The sequence below is a fragment of the Borostomias antarcticus genome (genome assembly GCF_949987555.1).
Source record: "Borostomias antarcticus genome assembly, chromosome: 2".
Taxonomy (NCBI): domain Eukaryota; kingdom Metazoa; phylum Chordata; class Actinopteri; order Stomiiformes; family Stomiidae; genus Borostomias; species Borostomias antarcticus.
The window spans coordinates 28,580,415-28,607,243 of NC_140235.1; the positions used below are offsets into that span (position 1 = coordinate 28,580,415).

Below are 26,829 nucleotides of genomic sequence, written 5' to 3' on the forward strand. Positions count from 1 at the left end.
ACTCAGACTCATAGTATTTGCTGGCCGAGCTGTTTTTTCCTCTTTTGTTTATCTCACTGTGTGAGAGGGTGGGTTATCATCGCGCCCTCTTTAACAGGATTTTGTTTGTTTTTCTGAACAAATCTGGGTAAGATGCCTTTTTTTTCTTTTTAGAACGATGGCTCTCCTTTATAATGAGGATGCAATTCAGATTTAAATAGATAAGAACTTTTTGCAAAAAATATTATCTCATCTTTCTATACATGTAAAAGAAAACAATATGATTCATGGGAAACAAATCAGAAAAACACTGACTGTATTAGGAAACATGACATTTTCTTAGTCTGGATACTGTGGTCGGCTATTAAATATAAACTGAGGCGTGACTTTAACCATTTCAACTCAGTTACACCAACAAAAGGCATTCATGCGCAGAGGCCTGTGCTCTCTGACCACCCTTTTTAGTTGTGATATAATACTGTATGACATAAAGACCAGAAATGCATGTTCACTCTCTGGTGGAGTTGGCTTTGCTCCCAGACACCATCCAGTTGGCCTTGGCTCACCCGCCGACTTTATAGGAGCACGTCCACCTTTGTTAGTAGTAGTAGGCTTTGTTAGTAGTAATTTTTCGTCCCGGGTTCATGTCCCGATGAAGATGGTTTTTTTGTTTGTTTGTTTGTTTTTTTAGAGAATATTGGCTCTTCATTACAATGAGGAGTCAAAGCGGCTTTCGATATCAACTTAGATATCAACTTTATTTTCTGTTTAAACAACCAATATTATCCTGTTTCTAGGCATCAAACAGAAAATATTAACTGGATGTCCTGTCAGTGTGAAGTCCTTGTTATGGCGTACTTTCCTGAGCAGGGCTGTGGGTCGATGGGCTCTCCAGCAAATAAAAAGTAAAGTATAAAAAAACATGATGGCTGTAAAATTTAAAATAAAAAAAAGCTAATAAAAGTGTGATAGGCCTATACGTGTGCATACGAATGCATTTCATAAGTATGTGAGGTTGGTCAATGTGTAAGTGGACAAAATCAACAGGCAGTGATTGAGACATAAGAAAGCAGCATTTCTAAAAGATTAGAATATTACTGTACCAACACAAATATAAAAGTTCTAGCTTCCTGCTAGAACCCCCCACCCCTACACACACATGCACACACACACACACACACACACACACACACACACACACACACACACATTTGTGGTCTCTGCTCTAAGTAATGATGCTCTCCTACTTTACCCCTTTCTCTAGTTGTTTCAGAGAGAGGAGAACCATAGCAGGTTTAATTGGGCATCTGGAGGACAGAGTGGATCCTTCAAGAATGCATCCATCATGTCCTTCACAAGCCACGGAGTGCCAACCAGGCGGACAGGACTGTCGGGACACTGGGTGCTTGTCTCTGACTCAGCGAGGGTTGAGAGCCTGACAAGGCTGAGAGTTAGACATGCTCTCTCTTTCTCTCTCTCTCTCTATCCATCTATCTCTCTCAACCACTTAACAAACACAACAGTTCAACCAACATGGAACACTTCCAAATACACACCGCAAACTCTTCATCAGGGCTGTCATCTCCTCAGACTGACCTTGTCAAGAATAATCTTTTAATGGCTTTCACCTTATTTACACAAGGCTCTGAAAATACCAATTAATGCAGTTAACTACATAATCATTGATGAGTTGTGTCACCCCAAAGCAGTGACATGGCCATTACCACAAGGCGCTCACACCGTCTTATGCCTTAGGGTGACAAGTTGTCAGCAGCGATTACCATTATACATCATACACCAATTTCGATGCAATGCATGTTATCTTTCCATTACATGCACAGTTTAACTAACAACTGGTTCTGAATAGGGGCAGGCAACAGAACACTCGAGGAAGAAGTCCTCGATGCAATCCTCTATTCTGATACCGCTTTGTCATTTCCAAGAAGCCAGTTGATGATGAGTGTCTTAAAACACTTGGACCATGTGACACCCGCTCGCACAGTTCTCTCGGGAGATGGCCTCGACAGCTTGACAGAATCACTCTAAATATTTAAGGAGCACGGGTAGATGCTCCTAAGCTCCTGTGGTTTTCTACGCACCATCGCCTATGACACGTATCATCAATAGAAACTGCTCACACACACACACACACATATATACATTAATTACAGTTACTGTTAGGTGCAAAGCAAGGCACTTACTTAAAAGTATTCAGCTCCAGGCCGCAGTCTTTTCTTATGCCCGTGTGAAATCATGTGTGCCGGGCCCACTGTATAATATGCCACCTCTTATGCCATTGGGAGCATCAGACATCCGATGACTCACAAACGCGCGCGCACACACACAAACACACACACATACACATTCCACCCCACGCTTTACACAAATCCCTTGGACCCAATCGTATTGAAGCTTTTCAGATTCACTTATAATACAACCGTCATAAAGATGGAGAGAGGTAGCAGGAGAATGTTATGAGATATGAGCGCCGAGACCATCCAGTGAGGCTGTCCATCTTCGCCCGGCCTCCAAACCTGAGGGGAAATCATGTGTTGCACCGAAGCGGCAACGCGTTCGACAGCTGCTCCACCCACTTGTGTTGTTTGAGCTTTCAAAGACTCCCCAACTCCCCATTACCCCAAAATCATTTAAAGCTACATGAGATATCTCGGCATTTGGCAGCCCCTATGGTCGTGATAAAATCGGCACTGCCTTTTAAGAACCACACTTCCCCACTCACTCGCTGTAATGATGAGAAAAAAAATATGATAACAAATGTACGTGGAGCAGACTGGATTGGAAGATTGTAGCTACTTCAATGGACTTTCTGGAAGGATGGCCTCAATGCAGGTAAATACTGGTCTTCTTTCTTTTATGTGCATGTAGATAAATTTGCGGGGTGAAGTGTTTGTTGTCTTCCTGATATTGTGACACGCAAAACGCATCACTTCCGCTTCCACCACAAGATTTTCCGCCAGTGTGCTAGCCAGTACATTGAAATTCTAAAATAATAAATTCACAGGGTCTCATGCAGTCTCATGTCACGATAACAATTTCGATAACTTACTAAGGCCAATTCATAAACTAATAGCAAGTAAAGGTGAATATTGAACTATAAAAAAGTTATCTCAATGAGCTTTAAAGGGTTGGTAAAAAAAAAAGAAGAGCAACAGCTTTAGTCTCTGACTCAGTTTCAAACAATGCACCAAAGTCCTAATTGTGTAGTCTTTGAAGATTGCACATCGTGTGGGCTACAGTAGCTTTTAACTGCTCTGATGTCTCGCTGGGGCACGATGAGAAGGAGGCATCTGTGAGACTTGAGAGGCAAAGTGAGCAGTGGGTCTACTGTGAATTGGAATCTCTCAGCCTCTGAGACACACACACATGTACACACACACACACACACACGTGTCTCTCCCTCGGTCTGTATCCTGGAAACAGTCACTCTCACATTCAGTGACACAAACACACATTCAATTCAAGTCATTCCCTTCCCTGCAGCCAAAAACCCCATTATTGTAGCACATGCCATTACATGATTCACTTACAGCAGAGCCTTCAGAAATGCTTTCATTACCCTTTCCTAAAGGCTTGCTGAACATTGCATAAACTCTCACTGTGTGGTCCGACATCATCTATCCCCCCCATGTACACGCTCACACATTACTTCATGGAGAGAGAATGAATAGACTGTAAGCAATCAAGAGCTGTCAATAGCAGTCCCTTTCCAAAGCTTGTTAAAGGGATAATACAGTGGTTCAATGTGACACATGCCAGTTATCTTTAGGTAAAATCAAAGTGAATATGTCCATAAGTGTTGTTATTCTGTCATTTTTAAGTACTATAAAACTCCTTTTTATATGCCCACTTTTCCCCCACTCCAAGCTCACCTCGTATTGTGGGCGTGTCAAATAGGGCATGTCAGTTAGAAATGATTGACAGGCCGCAGCCCCAACCTCCACACATTTGTTGTTTGTAACCATAGTTACCTCGACACCAGGAAGCGTACAGACATTTACGCAAGCTTGGAGGCTTGGGCTATTATAGCTTTCAGCCAGCTACGAACAGTATAGACCTAGTTAGTCAAACTGTTGGTCTTACCAGAAGACAGATCATTTGCGCTGTGAAACCGACATAAAATCCGCATTGTTCAACAGTCTAACGTTATTTATCTTAGTAGGTGTCCAACAAAGCCAGCTGAACACTGAAACGTTACTGTTCTGGGTTCAACATCTGTCAGTTGTGGTGATATAAAGGAATCGAGTGGAATACCACTGCAATAACTGATTATTAGTCAGATCAACATTTCATATACAAAGGCAACACAATACGCTTTACAGAAAGGGGGAGAGGATGTAGCCTACTTATCCTACCCCTAATTATGTGGCAGACTGCACGCGTAGCGCAGCGATTCAGCATAATCGATGAGTTTGGAGAGACAGTGGGCCGTGCACCAAGACTCCGTGAGCGCACAGTGGACATGGGGTAGACGTCTCCAGAGTCGTAACAGGTCATGCAGTCAATAGATCTCGTTTTGAATGTTATTGTAATGCCCTCTGGTTATAATAGAATATCAGTTTAGTGGCTGGGGGGGAGTGCTTAAGGGTGGGTACGCGGGTTCGGCCGGTGTGGAAGGTTCCTGGGGGGAAGCTGTCCCGGAGGTGTGGTCCCCGGAGCCTTGGTCCCCTGGACAGAGAGGGGTCGTGGGGCAGGCCCCTGTGCGGTTGCTGGGTGGTTGGACTTAGGTTCTGAGCGCTTAAGTCCAACCATCCAGCAATGACTTAGGGGGGAGCCCCTGTGTGGTTCCCCAGAGCCCTGGTCCCCTGGGCGGGGTAGAGCCCCTGTGTGGTTCCCCGGAGCCCTGGTCCCCTGGGCGGGGTCGAGCCCCTGTGTGGTTCCCCGGAGCCCTGGGCGGTGTAGAGCCCCTCTGTCCTCCCCCCCAGCCCTGGTCCCCTGGGCGGGGTAGAGACCCTCTGTCCTCCCCTCCACCCCCTATCGAGGGTTCCTCTCGAGCGCGGGGGCGCCTCCGGGCCGGTCCGCGCGACGGGGGAGCGTTCCACCGCCGCCGGTGCCGCGGGACAGGTGAGCGCGCTGGACCGTCGGGGCCTCACGGCCCCCGGCGCCTCGCCTCCCGCCCGTGCCGAAACCACTTTTTCTCGAACCCTCCCGGTCGCTCCCGGTTCCTCCTCCACCGCCTGCCAGCGAGGTGCCCCCACCGCGGGGCCCTGCCGACGGCGCGCTCTCCGGGCGTCGGTTGTCCCTCCTCCTTTGCCCGCCCCGGGTCTACCTGGTTGATCCTGCCAGTAACATACGCTTGTCTCAAAGATTAAGCCATGCAAGTCTAAGTACGCACGACCGGTACAGTGAAACTGCAAATGGCTATATTAATTCAGTTATGGTTCCTTTGATCGCTCCCCCGGTTACTTGGATAACTGTGGTAATTCTAGAGCTACAGTAGCCAGTCTAGGTTGAAGTCACCCAATATGATCAGCTCCTTATCAGAATACTGTGAGAATATTTCTGCTAGTCTGTCAATGGAACTGGCATCTGCAGAGGGAGGTCTATACACACCAATCACATATATGAAATTACTAATTCCCAGATCAATCTTCAGGATCAATACCTCAAAGCATTTCGGAATAGTAATAGCATCGATAACAGAAGCAGTAAAACGTGATTTAACAAAGATGGCTACACTACCACTCTTACTGATTCTGTCACATCTGAAAACATTAAAAATGTAGAACTATATCGGAATCATTGACAGATGTATTTAATTTAGTCTAGCTTTTGATGCTGGAGGAGACTTCTTATATTTAAGTGAATTAATCCCAAGCCCTTCCTTTCTTTAAAAGTAAGCTGGTTATTTAGGCCGACTGGTGAATGATCTAACCTTAGTGGTAGCTCAGGTGTAGAGTTACATGTAGATTTGACAAAACTCCTTTGCAACTGGGAGTAATTCAGTGAACACAGATTTTGGTAAACCACATCTCTTGACTTACTAGCACGTGACAGCCTAGTAGAAATTCTGGTTGGGATATTAAAAGCAGGGCTTGGACTCATATCAAGTCAATATGAGTTGATGAGCCTGAGGGAATGTAGAGTATCATGAATGTTCAATGATAGCAACTTGGCTCCATGACGATTCAGGTGTAGCCCATCCCTGTTGAACATCTCCTGTCTGTCACTAAACAAAGTAAAATTGTCAACATAAGGGATGCCCCAGAAAAAGCAGAAACCCTTTAGCCAGAGATGCAGCTGGTGAAGGCGACTGTACTTCATGTCACCCCTGCCAAAACATGGCAGGGGACCAGAGATACAGAAGTCCTTGCGAGACTGCCAGAGAGTGTCAAACAGCTTGACAAAGTCCTCCTTTAGTAGCTCAGATGTAGCAGCCTTCACATCATTGGTTCCGACTTAAACCACAAGGGAGTCATGGGACACTTCATGCAGCAGACGAGATATCATGAAGTTCATGTCCTCCACTATAGCACCAGGAAAGCATTTCGTCTCGCAGCCCTTCACCGAAACATGACGGACGACTGAGTCCCCAATGATCAGGGTATTAGCAGCGTGGATAGCAGGGACCACAGCGGGATCAGCGACCGCAGCAGGGCCGACTGCGGAAGTAGGGCCGACAGCAGGGGCAGTGGTGACAGCAGGGGCAGGGCCCGACAGCAGGGGCAGCGGTGACAGCAGGATCAGTGCTAGCAGCAGGGGCAGCGGTGACACCTGGGGCAGCGGGGACAGCAGAAGCAGCGATGACACCTGGGTCAGCGGGGACAGCAGAAGCAGCGATGACACCTGGGGCAGCGGGGACAGCAGAAGCAGCGATGACACCTGGGGCAGCGGGGACAACAGAAGCAGCGATGACACCTGGGGCAACGGGGACAGCAGAAGCAGCAGCGACATCCGGGGCAACGGGGACAGCAGAAGCAGCGGCGGCAGAGCTGCCATCGGTCTGTGGTCTAGTGGTAGATGGGGCACTCGGTTGCCACCGCATCTCTCAGGAGTTTGCGGCGCAGGATGGAAGTGAGTCCTGGCTCAGAGTGGAGTCCACAGATGTCAGATGAATGAGCAGAGGTCTTGGCGAGTACCCTGTAATTATTCTGAGCGGGCGATGTGTCCACACCACCTCTAACGTTAGACACTTTTTTATTTCTTTACATTAATGGTATAAAACTAGGTATTTAGAGATATCAGTTATCAAATAATTTTCATGGTACAAAGTGAAAGTGCTCAGTCAGCTAGCTAGCTATCAGTTGCTGGCTATGGTTGGAATAACGTTAATTCCTTCTGTCTTGAGCTTACCAATTGTATTATCATAACAGTCATTATTTTTTTTAAAGTTGGTCAAGGCTAGCTATTGATAATTGGTATAATGTTAATGAATCAGGCTCTTTGTGAAAGCTAAAACTAAAGAAAACACTCATTTGATAGTTCGATGGTGTTCACACAGTGCCCCAATGTATCAATATCATACAAAACACCAGAAAGTAAGGTTTTGGACTGAACTATCCCTTTAAGCAAGTGTTGTGGACTTCGGCCATGTTGTATTTTATCAGGGACCCTGTTTGAATGATATAGCATGCATCCTCCCTCACTCCGCTCCTTGTGGAAATCACTGATCTACAATGTAGATGACATGCTCATTTACACAGCTGCTACCAATCCTTTCATGCCAGATCAATAATCCCTCATGAGGGGAGGACGGAAGGATGCATTGAAACTTGGCCAGGGACCAGTATCGAGTAGTTAGGAGACTAGACATTCTCTTAAATATCAGACACACTAACGCATTTGGTAATATGCAAGATTGTTCCCAAAGACAATTGCCCCTGGAACGCTTTCAGTTGTGATACTGGTGCTCGCTTACAAGGCACTGAAGGGAACAACCTCTCCCTATCTACAAACAATGGTCAGGTTCCAAACCCCAGCTCAAGCACTGCCGTCTTCCAGCTCTGCTGCCTGCCTTGTCCTGCAGGGGTCACTCGTCTCATTTGCGTCTCTTCTCCATTTCGGCACCACAATGGAAGGAGCACCCCCCCCCCTCCCTCGGTCAGCATGGCGGAGTCACTAACCATCTTTTGAAGAAGACTCAAGACCTAATACATCCATGCTCAAGACCCATCTTTAAAAAGAGTGCACTTCCACTGACCTCTCCACATTGTAACTCTCCCCCAATGGGTTCTTCCTGTTACGTGTGTGTGTGTTCTCTATCACTGACTGCTGGTTTGTTCTTATTGAAGGCTTTATTGATGTCGACTAGGATGTAAATTGTTCATTTTCTCTAGACATATAAAATCGCTTTTGATAAAAGCATGGGCTAAATTATTAAAAGCATGGGCTAAATTAGTAAAATGTCAAATGTAGGCCTAGGCTACTTTGAGCAGTAGGCCAAAGAAAGTGAACAGTAAGTAAGCAAAATAAGTGCACACTTACTAAAGGTAATTGGAGGATTCGAAAGGATTTGAAGTGAATACACTATAGTGCATCTTTTCAGTTAACCATTGTGCATAATTAGGTGTACATACAACTGTGGTAGATGTCAAAGTGTATAATACAATGCTGTATTGCCACAACATTGAAGAGCAGGAGAACAGGACATCCTGGTTCAAAATCCATCCCTGCAGGCCAACAGCTCCACACTCTGTCAGTAAACGGTACTGTCACAATGTGTTGACTTGTCTGAGATGAACTTTCAAAAGAAGTGACAAACACAACGGCAATTGTTGTACTTCAGTGTTTAATTATAGTAAGAATTTTTAATTGATGAATAGTGAATACTGTGAGTTGATTCTTAAAAGTGTAGATGAATAAAAGTGATATTTTTTAAAACTCGTCATTGTGTTGAACGTGCTCTTGTGAAAATCAACATCTTGTGTCTTTCCTGTGAATTCCTGGAGAGAAAACGGAAAATCTAAATCAGAATTCCAGCTTGGAATAAAATGAGACTGTCAGTCCACCAGGGCCAGGTCATTTGGATACTGATGGAACATTCCAGTTTGTACAAAGAACTATACATATATCTTTGGAAGTAGGCTTGCAGTCATAACAGATCTCCCAACATATTGTTGACGTTATCCTTCAGCATCTACCAAATCCTGTAAAACACTTGAATCATTCAAAACAGTAGCCAAAAGACTTAATCGAGGGCATTACCTTGTGATTGTGTCTGTGATTTGTTGAACTTTTTCAAGTGCTGAGATCTGATAATCTTTCTGTTGCTGTCAGTGTCAGACATGGCAACTCTGCATGACTTATCTGTAACAAAAAAAAAATGGAATTAGTAATCATCCATGCAGACAAATCAGCAAATAATTAAATTAAATATACTGCATAAAATAAAGGGCTTACCCGGTTGCCATTTTTCTGCCATGTAACATGGGTCCACATTTCTACACTGGTCCTGCAGTGGCACGGGTACGGCCCGGTTCGCCTCGCTGCTCTCCCTGATGACGTTGCCGTGGTGACCGTGTCGGCGAGGCCACTCCCACGCAGCAGACGGGTTCTGGTCGCAGGTGCAGTTCTTATCTCGGAGCTTGGAATGCAGCGTCGAAGGACACCTCTCGGCCTGTCTCTTAGCCGACAGAGGCCTCCTGGCCTCAGAGGCCCTCCTCGGGTCCACGAGTCCTCTGTGTTTGGGTCCCGCCCGACACGAGCTGTTCTCAGAAGTCTCTCCCTCAGTCTCATCCTCATTGTGTAGACTGGGAACAGCGGAGCTGGAACCTTTTCTAATCACCCGTTTCCTGGGGAGGCGATTGCAAGCGGCACAGGTCTGCGCTAAAGCTTCGTCCCATGGCGGGACCGGAGCCTCTTGTCTCTTGGTGATCTGCGGGTCCGGCACGGACAGGAGGGGTCTGCGTTTGGTCAAACATCTGGCACAAATGCGCTCTGCCTTGGAGTTGCACAGGGTGAGAGCGTGCTGGTTGAGGAGATTTCTGTCGCTGCAACACTCGTGATCGGACATGCTTCGCCCGTCTATCCTCCCTCTGAGTCCACACTTCTCTCTCTTTGGCCTGAGTGTTTCATGGCCTTTGGGCTCCAGGTTGACCTTCGCCCTCTGTCTGGGCGGCTCCATCGGACAGCTGAGGATTTTGTGCCGCTCCTGAACACTCAGAGGCAGCTTGCTGTAATGATGCACGTTCCCAGAGTCGGCTAGCCAGCGGGTCGAGGGGAGGTAAGCAGGCAACGAATCGAAAGATGTCTCCTGCTGATCCATGTCGTACATCTCCCTTATCTGCTGGCTTATTTCTGGAGTTGAAGGCGGATCATCCATCATGCGAGGACTGGGTGTCGCAGGTAGCTCCACAGTGGGGACGACCTCCGCCATAGGGACCACCTCCATCACAGGGAACTCAGTCATCGGGACTACTTCAGCCATTTGGACTAGGTCGGCCATTGGGGCTACTTCAGCCATTGGGACTAACTCCACCATAGGGAGCACCTCCGCCACGGGGACCACCTCCGCCACGGGGACCACCTCCGCCACGGGGAATACTTCGGCCATTGGGACCACTTCCACCACGGGGACCACCTCCACCATGGGGCCCTCCATCACAGGGAGCATCTCCGCCATAGGGGCCACCTCATCCACTGGGACCACCTCTGTCACCATCACCTCCTTTGCCGCGGAGAGCTCCGCCACAGGGATTAGTGTTTCCCTAAGGTCACGGTGTGTCGTCCACTCAGCAGAGGGGATGCAGGGCACCAACGACTCCACCAAACACACGGTAGAATCCATCTTCCTAAGGTCTTCCTGCACGTCGAAGGGCAGGTGGAGGATTTTGGAGCCGTTCGCACCCTGCTCCTCATCACCCTGGACCAGCATGCTGCAGCTCATATCTGACGCCACACTCACAGCTTCCTGTTACGGAAGAGATGGGAAGGGAGGATAGGGAGAGAGTTATAGGAGAAGGGAGGAATTTGCACCTTTGCCATCATCATATCGTTATCGTTCTTCCCATAAAATGGGTTTAAAGAAACCGGCACTCACCGCCTCTTTACGCGTTTTGGCGAGAGCGTCGCAGTCATCCAGAGCAGGTTGGCCACCAGAGGGCGACGCGCCCACCAGCAGGACTTCAGGGCAGGCCTGCAGGCATTGTTTCTCTTGCTCCCCCAGATGCGGGCCCTCCTCCTCCTCCTCCTCCTCCTCCTCCTCCTCCTCCTGCTGCAGCGTGCGATCCTCCAGCAGGGAGGAGCTGCGCTGCAGCATCTCGCCAGACAGGCACCGCGCCAATTCTGACATTTCGCGCGACTGCAAGATCTTCACGCCCCCAGGGGTGCTGTGACACTCGATCCTCACCTCCTCCCTCTGGAACACGAAACTGCTATTTGGTGCCGCTTTGGCGGTGGAGGACAGGGTCCCCGTAGCCTTACAGTCCGGTGACTTCTCTCTCACAGCCGGGGATGGGAACAGAGTGGCTGGGCAGCTGGCGCCTCTGCCGGGATCGGCCTTGGCGGCGCACAAGCGCCCCTTAGAGGGGTCATCTCCACTGGGGACAGGGCGGTCAGAATGGTGGATGGCCGACAGGGGGTCCGTCTGCACCTCGGAGCTGATCATCTCCCTGGGGGTGGGGCCGCTGTGCTGGTAGCGCACCCTACGGGCGTGGTAGGCCATGGTCTGGTGGTAGTGGGGGGTCATGCGTCTGTAGTCAGTCAGGTGGAGCTGGGTGTGGGGCAGGATGAAGCCCGGAGGCTCCAGGTAGGGGCTGGGCTGGTAGGGGCTTGGCTGATAGGGGCTTGGCTGATAGGGGCTTGGCTGATAGGGGCTGAGCTGGAAGGGAGGCATGACCATGCCATAACCTAGTCGACAGATGTTTTGAGGTTCATGAGAGAAAATAATGCATTCCAGAAAATATTTACAACTGAAATTTGATTTTTTTACGATTCTCAATTCAAACCCAATACCTTCATCGGTCAAAAGATATGAGAAACAAAGTCATCTGATTCAATAGTAATGGATATTCGGGAGATAAAACAATGCCAGCACTTACCCATTCCTGGGAACCCAGAGTATGGGTTGTAGGGCATGGACATAGGCCACTGCATGGGCAGGTATGGCTGGGAGGGCTGCATGTAGAAGAAGGGTCGGTGGAGCTGCTGGGGGTGGGGCTGAGGATTAGGGTGAGGGTGGGGGTGAGTATGGGAGTGCTCCTCAGGACGTGGAACTCCACTGGTACCCTGAGGAGGTTGGGGGGGTCCCCGGTCCAGTTGTGGTCCATAGGTTTGGTTTGGGCCACAAGGGCCCGGTCCAAAAGTACAGGTATGCTGCTCTGCGGCCACTTTTGCTTCCATTTCTGTGGTTGAGATAAAAAAAAAAAGTGTTTAAAAAAGATAAAGCAGGGAGAGCAATAATACAATAGTTTTTATTTTTTATTTCTTGACTTCAATGTCTCTCAGGGTGACCACATTTTCCAAAACCTTGTGTTCCAATTGTTTTATGAACTCTTAGTTCATAAAAGACTGCAAAAATATCTAGTTCCGATCTAGTTTGCTAAAATTAGAAGGAACCCCGTGGACATTACTTACCTGCATGTAGAATAGTACTACCAACAAACCAAGATGGCTTCCATAATAAGATTTAAATAGAAAACCGAAGAGGGCTGGACTTTTAAACAGGATCAGCTTGTCCCCAATCAACTCCTAATCCTCTACCTCCTTGGCACCTGTGAAGATTTGAGTGCATTATTCTGCATGTGGTAAAAGCTCCAACTTGCTCTAAACTAACTGGTAGGATGATATCCATATTGCTTGCACATATTCAATCTACTCAGATTACCACATGTTTAGGTCTGGGGTGTTGATCTGGAACCAGACAGATGACTTGAGAGGCCATTTTGGTCTCAGGTGATTAGTAATCAATCATCAACACATTTGATAACAAAGGTTTTTCAATGGGAAATGTTGAGAAAGATTCCCGCCCAACTGAGGAAGTCCACTGAGGCCTTGTTTACACGTAGCCGGGGATCTGGGAAAACTGTGATATTTATCTGCGTTTGTACCTGTCGTTTACACGTAAACAGAGGTTTTAACCCACCGAAAACGAATGTTTTAAAAACTCTGGCCAAAGTGGAGATCTGTCCATCTAACAGAGGAAGACGAAGATTTACGTCATGTATGCGACAGAAAATGCATTGCGTCAGATGTGCAACCTTTGTTTACAGTGTGTTTGCTCCTCTGACGTGCTCTAATAATCGTGGATGCTAAAGCGATGTTCGTTTTATGTTAGTGCAAAGTCTGTTGGTGTGTTTGCATTTGCAAATACAACTGCTTTAATATGATGTGTCTTCGTGCTTTTAGTTACACTGCTGCTACACTACAGGCGTAGAGTGCTCTTGGTGGCATGTTTATGCGGGTTCGTGTGCACGGGGGGGTCACAAGCTGCCCAAACACGGCTGACCACTCACCTCAATTCATTTTTTAGACCATGCAGGTTTACGCTAAAACTGCCAGACTGATTTTCATGAAACTCATGGTGGGGTGTAGCTTGGGCCAATGCACAGAGCCATGAAATGCATTCAGGGGCAGAGGTCTGTGCTCTGAGCACCATTTCTAGCGATGGGATAATCTGCATCCTGAGCACAATGTAGCAAATAACCTGTTATTTTTTTCAATGAAAGCACTTTTTAACTATGTAGGCCTGTGTGGAAATACTTATTTACAACCAGAACATCCCAGTTTATTTTCTTATGTGGTCAACACATGCGATTCCACTGATAATTAGCATATTTTATTTTATATACATTGTGCTGAACAGATTTACTTCAATTACAACAAAAGCCACAAATAACTGGGTATAAACATGGTTTGAACTCTTAACACTTCATTATGATAATACACATCTTTATTTTATATACATTGATGTGCTGAACAGATTTACTTCAATTACAACAAAAGCCACAAATAACTAGAACATGGTTTGAAATCAAACACACATGTCGGTACAAAGAAACAAAACAAAAAAAACAGTTGAACGTTTGAGAGGAACCAGCAAGTTTGAGTGGAAAGGAAATCATTTAATTCTCTCAAAGAGCTTGGTAAACCAGTCAATCAAAAACACATCCAACAAGCAGCCAGCAATCTTTACTGGTGGTATAGTAGGCAATTTTAGTAACATAAAAAAGTGCACTTTTTTGGGTTTTGCTTCAGGCAGTGACAATACCTTCTGGAGGAACTTGATGTCTGCATGTTTTATTAGAAAAACAAAAGGTCTCCATATACATTGTGCATTTCACCAAAGTGATTTTGAAGGTTTATATTCTTTTATTATCCACACCTTCCTTCTCCACTATTGGGGCATCCTGGGGAGGCAGAACACATTAAGACTGAAGTTGCAAATCAGGATGTTGCGGTGTTAGCAGACAGGGAAGAGGATGGATCAATGAAATACCTCTTTCCCCTGTGACATCGTGGTGGCTCCTCTTCCTCGTTTTCTTCATCGCATGACCTGTGGTACACAAGCGTTGGCTTACAGACAGCCTTCCTCTGCCCCAGTCTTCTCTCTGCAAACAGACTTGGACCATGAGGCTAGTGTGTTTGGCGCACACACACATCACTGATGCATTGACAGACAATGATATGCTATAAGGTTATACAATAGTAGCCTACCTTGTCCTTGCAGTATGGCTTGCGTTTTCCTTCTGGGCTGGACATCTGGACATTCCCATCTTCCCTGGTCAGAGGTGGTGCCTAGAAGAGACCACTCCTACTGCAGAGGTCAATAGATTCAACCTAACCTCAACGTTATCTTGGTCTAACATTCATTGAAGCGTCACCCTTACAAACACCTCGGCCCACAAAATACAAGGCGTTTAGAATACTTACCCTGGTAGGTTCTGTACTGCCGATCACCTACATGTTGTCCGCTCTCCCCCTCTGGCGGGTGGTGGCCCTTGTACAGCTCTCGCGCATCCTGCTGGTCTGCGGCCCCGGACACCTCTTGGGTGTGGTAGCCTCTCAGATGTTTGGAGCTGTGTCGGTGAGAGAGAGAGAGAGACTTTTTGGAATGCGTTTTCGTCGCCGGCCTAGGCGGGTGCTCGGGGCCCCTTCCGAATTTGCGCTCCTCGTCGGAGTCCCCTTCCTCGTCGTCGCCGTAAACCATCAGGCCGTGACCTTTGCTCGACTGCTCAGACAGGCTCATGCCGCAGCATGCGCACATCAGCCGTTTGGGACACGTGGGCCACGCCACCCCGTCGGCGGTTGTCGGCAAACCTCCTCCCCCGACCTCTGGGAGCCTCCTGCTCGCGTAGTTCTGTTTCGGAAACAGATCCATGTCGTCGAGGTCCGTGGAAAACATCTCGTCTCTGGAGGAGAGCTCATCCACAGAGGGGCTGAGGATACTCATCCGCTCGTGGGCAACTTGCGGGGACCAGTAGTTGAGGTAGAAGGGGTCAACTGGGGAGGAGATGCTGCCGGCGGGAAGAGCAGCTTGCGGTCGGGCGCAGAGCAGAGAGGCGTCTCCCTGCAGCGTGCCGGCTGTCAGAATGTTCTTAAAGGGCAGTTTGAGGATTTGATAGGCCATATCAGCATTCATTGTATGGAGGCCCCTATGATCTGTAGATTCTCTGTGATATTCTATCTTTGAAATTTGGTCCTCATATTGTCCATCCTCTAATGCTTGAGGTAACAAGGGGGGCCTTAAGTTGGCACCATGGTTCTGCTTCAGGGGGCCATCAGCAATACAGGTGGCATCTGGATTGGCACTCCCATCCTCTGACTGGTTATCTGTGTTCTGGGGTCGTGGACTGTCAGACTGGGCGGCAAATAGGGACAGCTTCTCAGGAGAGCAGTGGTGGACAGGCTGGTCCTCATCCCCTTGCAGCTGGGGGTTGTGGTTCTCTTCGTGAACGGATGAGCTGTCCAAGGGCAACTCTTCATCCGAGTCCTGAGGCCAGCACTCCCCCTGGTGGGCCAGGTTTTGCAAGCGACTGCTTCTCGACTCGTCATCGTAGACCGCCATGTTGGAGGCGTCGCTGAACAACACGGCTGGAGATTGCAAATGGCTGCCTTCTGACGTGGCACTTGAGGGTATGAGCCCTGCAGCACCCTCCTCCTCCAGCTTCCGTTCATCTATACCTGAGGTTTGGGAGGCGATGCCAGAATCCAGTTCTTTCTCACAGGCTCTCTCATTGGCCCTAAGTTTTTCTAGAGATTCTATGATTTTATTGAGGGCATCACTCGAGTCTGTCTGTGCTTCTGAGCAGGCCATCTCTCGACGCAAATAAGCCTGATGCTGGTGCTGGTGCTGGCGATACATGACATCTTGTCCAGCAGGTGGGTAACCTTGTGGCTCAAACCGTCTGTAATCCATCGGATACACTGGACCATGCGGCAAAACATAACCAGGATATTGCATGTATGGGTAGGGGGGCATGTACGGGCGTCCATAGGGATAACCTAGGAGACAAGACGGAATAATCAAATGGAGGATTCACAAGCAGCCTACATGGTCTTTTCTATCAACAATTACAATAATTTAAATCCATAACCAGTTAAGACTTTAATACGCCTAACTGATGAATAAAATGAAATGTACCTGCAGGCAAGCCATAGTGATTATATGGATTGCTCAAATGCCAGTGATGGTAAGGCTGCTGGTGGTAAGGTTGAGATGGTGGTTGGACGTAGAAAAAAGGCCTGGAGTGATTGACGCGCTGGTTAGGTTGCCCACTTCCATTTCCATCTAGAAGAAAGAGCATATGGCTTGGGGACCGCTGCATTGAGGGCATTGTCTGCATCCATTATTATTACAAACAAAACAAAGCCAAGCGATGACGGTAGCATTTGAAGATGAAACTTGATTTAAACAAAGTTCATTACCGTCCATTTTCTTCCACGTGTGGCGACTTTCACGGTCTGTAGGCTAACAAGAAGCAAAGTAGGCTAGATGGACGTATCGCTCACATGAAGATACTAGTTTTACATAATGAAGAGATGGCAGTCTTTGTAAACGATAGACCGTGCAACGTGTGTAGATCAACAGTAAAGCTGTAACCACAAAATGCACATCTAGGACAGAAACAGCGCGTTCATCTGCCAACTGCTCTTAATTACACATGCGTTCCAATTAAGTTACACCTGTCGGGGAAACACGATCACGTGCACTGTCAGCTAAATCTCAGGTGGGAAACAGTTGGGATCTGTCAATCATGATGGTGATCCCGCTTTAAGTACAGCCTTCTTTCATCTCCAGCAGAGGCCAACCTTCCCCTTGGAACAGACCAGAGGACTCGGATCGTTTTGGGCGCATGCCCAGTATCCTCATTTGGCCTCTTGTCTTGCAGGGCGCTTGCGTTGAGCAGAGAGAGGTTCCTCGCTGCTTGGTCGCCTCTTGTAATTGTGTAAATTCGGCCAAAGGCTTTTGTGTAACAGTAAGAGAACGTGCGACGACTTGAAATATCTATTATATCTACAATCCGTGCAAGGAATTAAAACAGAGAATAAGTGTATGTAGAATTATTAGGTATAGCGACAAGTAACGGTCCCTTGACAGGTCTCACTGTCAACGTAACGTTAGCTAACTTGGCTAGTAGTGCTAGTTAGCTCGTAGCTGCGCGTTATCATCGTCGATAGCTGGCTAGCTAGCTAGATGGCAGACGCTAAACCATAGCGAGCTTGCTACAAGTCTACGGGTTCTTGTTCGGCTATGCTGTAGACCATTATGGACACGTATTTTGTATTAGCGATATTGAGATAGCCATTGTTCTTATTTTAAAGCAGCATTCAGTTGAATAGCGAGGTTAGAATGTGTGTGGGTGAAACGTTAGCCCGCGCTTGCTAGCTAGTGCTAGCCAAATCCCGTGCAGAAGTACCCGGAAGGCGAGAGCATCTCCTGTTTTTGCTAGCTAGCTACCTTAGCTTTTAGCTTGCCACCAGCTTGTAAAATTGGGTAGCTAGCTAGCTACTATTTTCAAGAATTAACAGGCCAAGTTGGACGCGTCTGGGATAAAACCAAAGGAAAGCGGTAAGTAGCCAATCGTCACGTCTAACTTACTCACGTAATGTTCGCTAACGTTAGCTACTAGCCAGCTTGAAGGCCTTGCCATGTTTTGGGAGGGGGTTTGTTTTGGGAAGTGGATGAAAGTGGGGCAGTAGCCAGTTGGACTGCTAGCCAACGTTAGCTGTCTAGTAAGACCGGGCTGATGACCATTATTAGCTTCAGGTTTGTGGATTTGTAGTAGGCAAACGAACTTTATTGATAAACAAAAATACAGAATTTGTTAGCTAGAACCAGTCCACAGGGACGTAGTCGACCAGGTTTGGTTGCTAATTTGCTAACGCTAGCTAGCTAGCCGTTAGCAAACTACAGTGACCGCCGTAACCGGAAATGTGGCCTTGTAGTAAGGATGTGTCATGTAACGGAGCTAGTTAGTTACAGTTTTTAGCACACCAAACATGGGGAGTTGCTCGCCAAATAATATAGGTAGCTAACGTTAGCCAACTAGTGCCAAGTTGCGATTGTTGTGTAGATGAAGCACGAGTTAAACGTATTGGTTTTTTTTTACACAGCTTCTCTTGGCAAGTGTGTGCGCTTTGTTGGCCAGTGGCCGGGCAAGCTAAATGTGACCACACCAGAGTGTGGATTGTTATGCATTAGGTAAAGGTAGCCAGCCAATTCTCAAACAATTGCTTTTTGCCAGATTAATCAAGATAACGTATGATTAATATTGCGCCTTATAGACACGTTTTTTTGTCTCTCAAGACTAAGACCATTCAACCCGTGGAGACGTTGCGTTACGTGAACATTTGAGGTACATCGTGCTGTTGTTAACAGCAATGATGGCTGCTCATAGCATGCTTATACGCTTGCCATCATTAGTAATCATTCATGTCTGCCTTCGTCATAATCATAGTCTGCTGCATGCGGTGCGCCATCCATCCGAGTGTCCTCTCAGTGTAGCATTTAGGGTGGAACTACGTTAGGCTGCGCCACTTTAAGCCAGTGGATGCATTGATAACAAAAGTGCCGTGATAGCTCTGTACCATGGCAGCTTGCCAGGGAGGCTGAAGTCATCCAGGATATGGGAGGTAGAGCCACCGTTCATAGCCAAAAGCATGTTATTGATGTCATTAATCATATACACTTTTACTGTGGTCTTTGTGCCCCGTTAACAACAGACTAATGAATTAGAGGATGTTTTATCAGCGTCTCCTCTCTGCGTTCCTGCCCCTCACCAGCCACCCCCTCTCCCTCACAGACACAAGCACGTAGCCGGCTGTCTGGTTGTCAGTGCAGTCTCTCTGATCAAGTGATGGGAGGAGGGGGAGTGGTGTGGGGGCGCAGGTGACCTGTCACAGGAGACAGACATTGTTGACAGCGCACTTTTCTCATGCGGAAGAGATTCTGGATGACCTGCTGATCTGACGGGGAGAGGGGAGGGGAATGAGGGGGATGGAGACGGTCCATTTTGCAGTGTGCCTCGCAAGCCTGCTCTCCTTGTTACACAGTCTGGCATAGCTCTGTTTAGTTCAGCAGGCCGTTTTGTGGGAAAATGAAAAAAGATGTCAGTGGGGGGGATGAATATATTACGTATCTTCACACATTCTGCATGTCGGCCGGGTTGTGCTGTCCGCTCTCTCTCTCTCTCTCTCTCTCTCTCTCTCTCTCTCTCTCTCTCTCTCTCTCTCTCTCTCTCTCATCGTTTTTTCTGTGAGCTAGTCTATTGCACGTTGGGGTGACTCGTCTGATCTGTGTGTTCTGCTCTTGTGTTTCAGGTGAGCACTGATGTAGTGGCGTCTTCACCGTCGGCCTGCCTCTCCCACTACCTCCGGTCTCCCCCCACACCCCACCACCCCACGCCGTCTTTCCACAAGACCTCCCTCTGTCTGGGTCCGCACGAAGCCACCAGGGAAAACACAGCCGAGACCTCGTCGCCGCCAGCAGCCACTGACTGGGCTCGGGCAGCCCAGCCAGGAGGAGAGGGTGTCTGGATCTCTCAAACAGAGAAGGAGAACCAGGCCTTCGGCCTTCCCCACTCATCTGCACCCATCAGCAAGAAGCACCGCAACACTTCCCCTGTGTCTTAGCAGGAGAAGGGAGAGAAGTTACTCCTGTTTTGCTGCAGTGGTGGTGGTTGTTGTTCTTTTTTTTTTTTTCTTCCTCCAGTCTGGACGGAGGACTTCCACACCCCCTGGCTGGCATCAGTGGAGCTGTGGTGTGTCAAGCGGCTATCTTAGCTTTGCATTTTGTCTACTTCATTTTCTCCCCCTATTTTTTTATTTTATTTTATTTTTTCCCCTGTTGGTCTTGAGCCCGGTTCTGCCGGCAGTGTGACTTCTCAAACCTGGGGCGCGATTCATGGGATGCAACCATGTCGGATCTTAGCGAGCGCAGGCCGGTCAACACGGACTACGCTGTCTCCCTGCTGGAGCAGCTCAAGTTCTTCTACGAACAGAAATTACTGACTGACGTGGTGCTGCTGGTGGAGGACACAGAGTTTCCCTGTCACAAGATGGTCCTGGCCACATGCAGCTCCTATTTCAGGTGAGAGTGCTGGACCATTACCAAACTTAATACAGTTGGCTTCAGCACGTTCTGTTGTCGCTTTGTGGCTTTGGTATCACTAAGCATGTTTTGTGCTGCTAACGTGTTTAGGAAAGGATCGATCAGCCCTACCTAGATGGTTGGGTAGTTCCTGTGAAGTAGTCCTGCTCTTATAGTGTATTAACAACATTCATGTAGCTTAAGTTGAGGGCTTTATTTTTTGTTAGCAAACAAGTGGAAAGTGGAACGTATTACTATCATGATATCAAGTGCACATTTAATTACTATTTTACACAGACCACTTGAGATGACCAATCTGTATTACAATCTATTAGAATACTGTAATTTAGTAGATCTGGCTAATGGCTTAGATCTAAAGGTCTACTGATACAGTTTGAAAGTATAAAAAATATAGGAAACACAAATTCAATCACACGTCATCATTTTGATCCTGTGTTACATAGTTAACTCTTAAAATACTCAAAATGAAATGAATTTAGATGCAGAACTTTAGAGGTTTTCTCAAGCCTCTGTGATCGTCCGTGATAGCCTATAGCTGTATAGCAGTCGGGACCAGAGCTGTGTATTAGAAAAGTTGTCAGTGAGGGGACTCATGGTTAATGAAGGCCCAAATAGATCCTCAGCAGTTAATTTAGAACAGTTTCCAAATTCCTGTAGTGAACTTTGACAAGCACTAAACTAGACAATATATGATTTAAAAAGAAAAATTATTGCTGGCATTCTTCAGCTGTGTTTGTAATAATCGGAGAAATGTTTATGGGGAAAAAAACAAGTAGAAATGTTCAGATGAAATTATTTGGTGGGGGTGATTTGTCTCCTCTCTTATTTTTGCCTTTTACATAACAAGCTAGCAGTTCGTTGGCAAATCTGACAGTACAAACGCATATAACTGGCCATGATTACAAACTACTATTTTGTTCTCCAAGATGCAGCATTGTTAAAGAATACCATATTTTTCAATGGAATTGACGCAACTATTGGAAAAATGGCTCTGCTTAGGACCTACATGCAGAGATGCAACAGAATTTTGACCTGTCTAAAGCATGCTAAACTTTTAACTCATTTCGTAGTGTAAACGGGCATTTTTAGTAATTTGAGTACTGTACTGTCCCTAGTATTAGAAACATCAGAGGATTACTGAATAGTTGCTCTGAGCGCATCACTGGACCTTTTTAAACCCTGTTACATAAATAGGCCTAAAAGAGCTAGACTATTTGATATGAACTGTACCCCTCAAAAATACCATCCATATTAGGAATACTATAAATCACAACAAATAAATATTGTACCATGTTTTAAGTGTCTCTACTAAGGATTGGACCGATGAATTCTAGTATTTCCCTAAGTGTCTTGTCTTCTGCCCCCCTGCGTCAGCCGTTATGCCTACCCAGAAACAAATTATGCAATTTCTAACCCGGGGTTCAAAAGTAGCACCCCATCAGGCCCTGAGGGCCTCACTTGCATAACGTTGCATAATGAAGCGAGGCCACTGCAGTGAAGATGACAGCAGAGCTGCAGCCACAACTCTGTGAAGAGTCCATCTGTACATGACAGCAGCCCCGTGCCGTAGGCTTTGAACTCTGCCTCTTAGGTGTCAGTGTCTCTCTCACTCTCTCACTCTCTCTCTCACTCTGTCTCACTCTCTCTCACTCTCTCTCCCTCTCCGCACACATTCCGAGTGAATATCTCACGCCACCTCTCCCCATCTTCCCCACTGTTTCCCACGCACTCGTTATCCACTGAGAACATTCAAAGCATTTCCCCCTCCCGGGTTCAGAGAGGTGTCCCCCCCCCCCTGCTTACTTCCTTTTCCCCCTCACTCACGAAAGGGGAGCTGTGTTAGTTAGGCAACCCTTGTCACCCAGTGCTCGAATAGAGAGAGAGAGGGGGGAGGGGGGCACGGGTATGCCTGCAGAATTGCGTAACAGGGCCCTGGCAGGTCCAGTTCCCGCTGCGAGCGGCACACACAGCCCCCGAAGTAACCGCTCCCAAACAAACACAGACACACAAACACACACTACCAGGTAGGACAGAGCGGCTCGGGACAGATTTTTTTTCCCCGAAGCACAAAGCCGCCCGGCAAGCGAAGGGCTCAGTGAGCAGTAAATGGTACACGTTCCATTGATGAAGGAGAGATGGAGGAGAGAGCATGAATGAGGAGAATGTGTGGCGGTGAATGGGAATGCGGAGGTGTAGGCGGACTGGCTGTCAAGGCTACAGCGTGCGTGGGTGTCAGGATTGCCTGGAGGGAAGAACGAGAGGGGCGGATTTGCTGGTTGGCTGGCTGGGACTGCAGTTGTTGTTGAGCCACCGAGGGCACAGCCAGCCAGAGCCAGTACCGTGGTCACTGGGCTTGAGAATCCCCCAGGGGAGGGGGGGGGGGCAACTGGAGACTAGTATGAAAATTAACTGTGTGCCGCGTGTGCCAACCGCTAACTCTTTTGACTGCCAAGTGTTACGCCGCCACCAGCCCTGCTGATTTCTCAGTGGTGATGACATCACAATGCAACAAATTTCCCGTCCTTCTGGAACTGCCCCCGTATCTGCACATGCCCACGAATGATGATATTGATACAGTATATATCTGTCAGTCTACCTTATGAATGGATGTGCTGAGTGATATTTTACAGTCCACCGTAAATGGGATGATAACTATTGGAGATACTAACCCCCCCCCCGCGCTGTTCTCCCCAGGGCCATGTTCATGAGCGGGTTGAGCGAGAGCAAACAGACCCACGTCCACCTGAGGAACGTGGACCCGGCCACGCTGCAGATCATCATCACCTACGCCTACACGGGCAACCTGGCCATCAACGACAGCACGGTGGAGCCCCTCTACGAGACGGCCTGCTTCCTACAGGTACGCCCGCCGCGCCCGCCCCCCCACCCCCCCCCAACCCGCCAACCTGCGGCACTGCCCTCCCCCTGCTTCCCCTCCCCTGCTCCCCCCCCCCAATCCTACCCCCTCCGTTGTCTCCTCTACTGTTCTCCCCTCTTCTCCCTTCCTCTCACTTTCACAACTCTGCGTCTACTCTGTCATCATGACAATATCCCAAAATGGGATAACATGCGTAAGTCGACGCGACGTTGGCACCAGGAGACGCGAATGAGGCGAGCGGCGCGAAATTCGCCTCGGGCGACGTTCACAGAAGAACTCCATGCGCGGGATCCCGCGGTAACCAACTCTCGCGAGTAACGTGAGGTGAAAGTCCACGTCGCGTTTCAGCTTAAGACCGGCGCCTTCTGTGTCTGATTATCCGGCCGAATAAGTTGCGTATATATGCCTCTATATATTGAGGCCTATATTGATTGATTGATTGATTGAGGCAGGATGCAGATTCTTGTTATTGTATCCAGATATTTATGTAAGGCATAACGGCCATACAATATACAACCTCCATGAGTACAACCCATGATAGGTCATTATGTGCACAATGGCACTTTGAGATGCCACCCTGACCTCTCTCTCTCTCTCTCTCTCTCTGCTAACACCCCCCACCCCCCCAAGGTGGAGGACGTCCTGCTGCAGTGCCGGGACTACCTGGTGAAGAAGATCAACGCGGAGAACTGTGTGCGCATGCTGAGCATCGGCGACCTGTTCAGCTGCGGCGAGCTGAAGCAGAGCGCCAAGCGCATGGTGGAGCACAAGTTCCCGGTGGTGTACCGACAGGAGGCCTTCCTGCAGCTGTCCCACGAGCTGCTGGCCGACGTGCTGAGCAGCGACAACCTCAACGTGGAGAAGGAGGAGACGGTGCGCGAGGCGGCCATGCTGTGGCTGGAGTACAACATGGAGGCGCGCTCGCAGCACCTGTCCTCCGTGCTCAGCCAGATCCGCATCGACGCGCTGTCGGAGGTGACGCAGCGCGCCTGGTTCCAGGGCCTGCCGCCCAACGATAAGTCGGTAGTGGTGCAGGGCCTCTACAAGTCCATGCCCAAGTTCTTCAAGCCGCGCCTGGGCATGACCAAGGAGGAGATGCTGATCTTCGTGGAGGCCACGGCCGAGACGCCTGGCGACGGGGGCGGCGGCCACACGGTGGCGGGCGCCGGGCACACGGTGGTGTGCTACAGCCCGCAGGCCGAGAAGGTCTACAAGCTAAGCAGCCCGCCCGGCGACCTGCAGAAGGTGGGCACGCTGGTCACGCCCGACAACGACGTGTTCATCGCTGGCGGGCAGATCCCGCTGAAGAACTCCATCGCCAACCACGGCAAGAGCGGCAAGCTGCAGGCCGTCTTCCGCTCGGTGGACAGCTTCTTCTGGTTCGACGCCCAGCAGAACTCGTGGGTGGCCAAGACGCCCATGCTGTGCGCCCGCATCAAGCCCTCGCTCGTCTACTGCGAGGGCTACATCTACGCCATCGGCGGGGACAACGTGGGCGGGGAGCTGAACAAGCGCACGGTGGAGCGCTACGACCGCGAGCGCGACGAGTGGAGCATGGCGAGCCCGCTGCCGTTCACCTGGAACTGGAGCACGTGCGTGGCAGCGCACGACTGCATCTACGCCATGACGCACGACCTCATGTACTGCTACTTCCCGCGCGCCGACGCCTGGGCGGAGATGGCGGCGCGCAAGACCAGCCGCTGCTTCGCCTCGGCCGCCGCCTTCGGCGACCTCGTCTTCTACGTGGGCGGCCTGCACGTGGTCAGCAACTCGGGCGTCCGCCTGCCCACCAGCACCGTGGACGGCTCCTCGGTCACGGTGGAGATCTACGACGTCAACAAGAACGAGTGGCGCCTGGCCGCCAACATCCCCGCCAAGCGCTTCTCGGACCCATGCGTGCGCGCCGTGGTGCTGCTCAACTCGCTGTGCATCTTCATGCGGGAGACGCACATGACGGAGCGGGCCAAGTACGCCATCTACCAATACGACCTGGAGCTGGACCGCTGGTACCTGCGGCAGCCGGTGTCCGAGCGCGTGCTCTGGGACTTGGGCAAGGACTTCCGCTGCGCCGTGGGGAAGCTCTACCCCTCCTGCCTGGAAGAGTCCCCCTGGAAGCCCCCGACCTACCTCTTCTCCTCCGACGGGGCCGATGAATTTGAGGTGGATGGGGAGGTGGTCTCTCTCCCGCACGTATAGCTCTTAATCCCCTCTCTCTCTTTTTCTCTGTCTCTCTCTCTCACACACACACACACACACACACTCTCTGGAACTGGACTGGATCTGCAGTGTGGAGGGACGGTCATGAAGAGGGGTGTGGATCAGCGCTACAGAGAACTATAAGGGTTTGTGGTGTTGCAGAAGGATCTGAAGACTATTAGTAAAGGCTTGCGTTTAACTAAAGGTTCAGGCGTTTGCTGACAAACCATCTGCCTCCCGACAAGCTTGGACAGAATGGATGCCCCCCCCCTCCCCCCCTCGAAAATACTAGTATCCTTGTTTTTGTTTCTTATTTTGTCAGTTGTGACTTCTGTTCGGTATTATTACGAGTCTGTTATACTGTTTCTACAATGTGATAATCTAAAACGTCTGTTGATTTGTGATGAGGATGATGATGATGACGACAACGATGATGATGATGCACTTACTGGTCAACCTCCTTGGAATGACAATGGCAACTGTACCAAAATCCCCTTGGCGCCCCTCTGCTCCCTCTCTTCCTCTCGTCTCCTCCTCTCACCGCTGTTGAACCAGGTCCATCTCTGGCATGGACATCCAGTAGACCAGAAGAAGCAGGTGGGGGCCGTGCGCGTGGCTTGGGAAACGATGGCTGACGGTCAGGTGTGGGGAGTAGTGGAGAGGCTAGCGGAGGTGACTGCAGGTCCAGTCACCAGCCTCAATCCCCCCACCGCCCCCAACAGCGCCTCCACCCTCACCACACTACGGCCCTCCCAGCCTGCCTGTCTGTCTGTCTGTCTGTCTCTGTCTGTCTGTCAGTGTCTCTCCCTCTCTGGTCTTCCACACAGCCGGCAGTTTACAGAGCTCCCCCCCCCCCCCCCCCATCTCACAACCGTGATAGGATCGTTTTGCCGGCTCTTCTATTTGCTTGTTTGTTTTTCCACACAAGCGCGGGTCTCTGTAACAACACACGCCTCCACTCTCAATACAACCATAGATTTTTTTGGGCTCATGCATTTTTATTTCCAAGCTGCTGAAATATATATGAATATAAAGATATATATTTTTCATATGTTTAAAAGACAACTGTTTTAGTGTGGGGGAAAATAACCAGGTCTATTTTGTATTAGTGTCTTTTTTTATTTAATATCAGACATTACTGTAGTGTGATTGTGTATAGGTATCCTTTCTTTTTTTTTTTTTTTCCTTAGAGTTAATTTTCTTGTGAGTGAAATATTGAGGAATCTTGCTGCTGATTGGGTCAGAGTGGAGAGGGCTGGCCCAGGGCTGT

The 26,829-nt window shown here is 48.8% G+C and overlaps 1 protein-coding gene across 1 annotated transcript; it reads left to right on the forward strand.

The window, feature by feature from the left end:
- The first annotated feature begins 20,136 nt into the window (after positions 1-20,136).
- On the forward strand, positions 20,137-26,650 carry kbtbd2 (kelch repeat and BTB (POZ) domain containing 2). The gene is made up of 3 exons (XM_084456870.1): positions 20,137-20,464; positions 23,180-23,345; positions 23,994-26,650. Exons 1-3 carry the CDS (start codon positions 20,292-20,294, stop codon positions 25,557-25,559), a joined length of 1,905 nt encoding a protein of 634 aa, XP_084312996.1. The 5' UTR covers positions 20,137-20,291; the 3' UTR covers positions 25,560-26,650.
- The last annotated feature ends 179 nt before the right edge of the window (positions 26,651-26,829 follow it).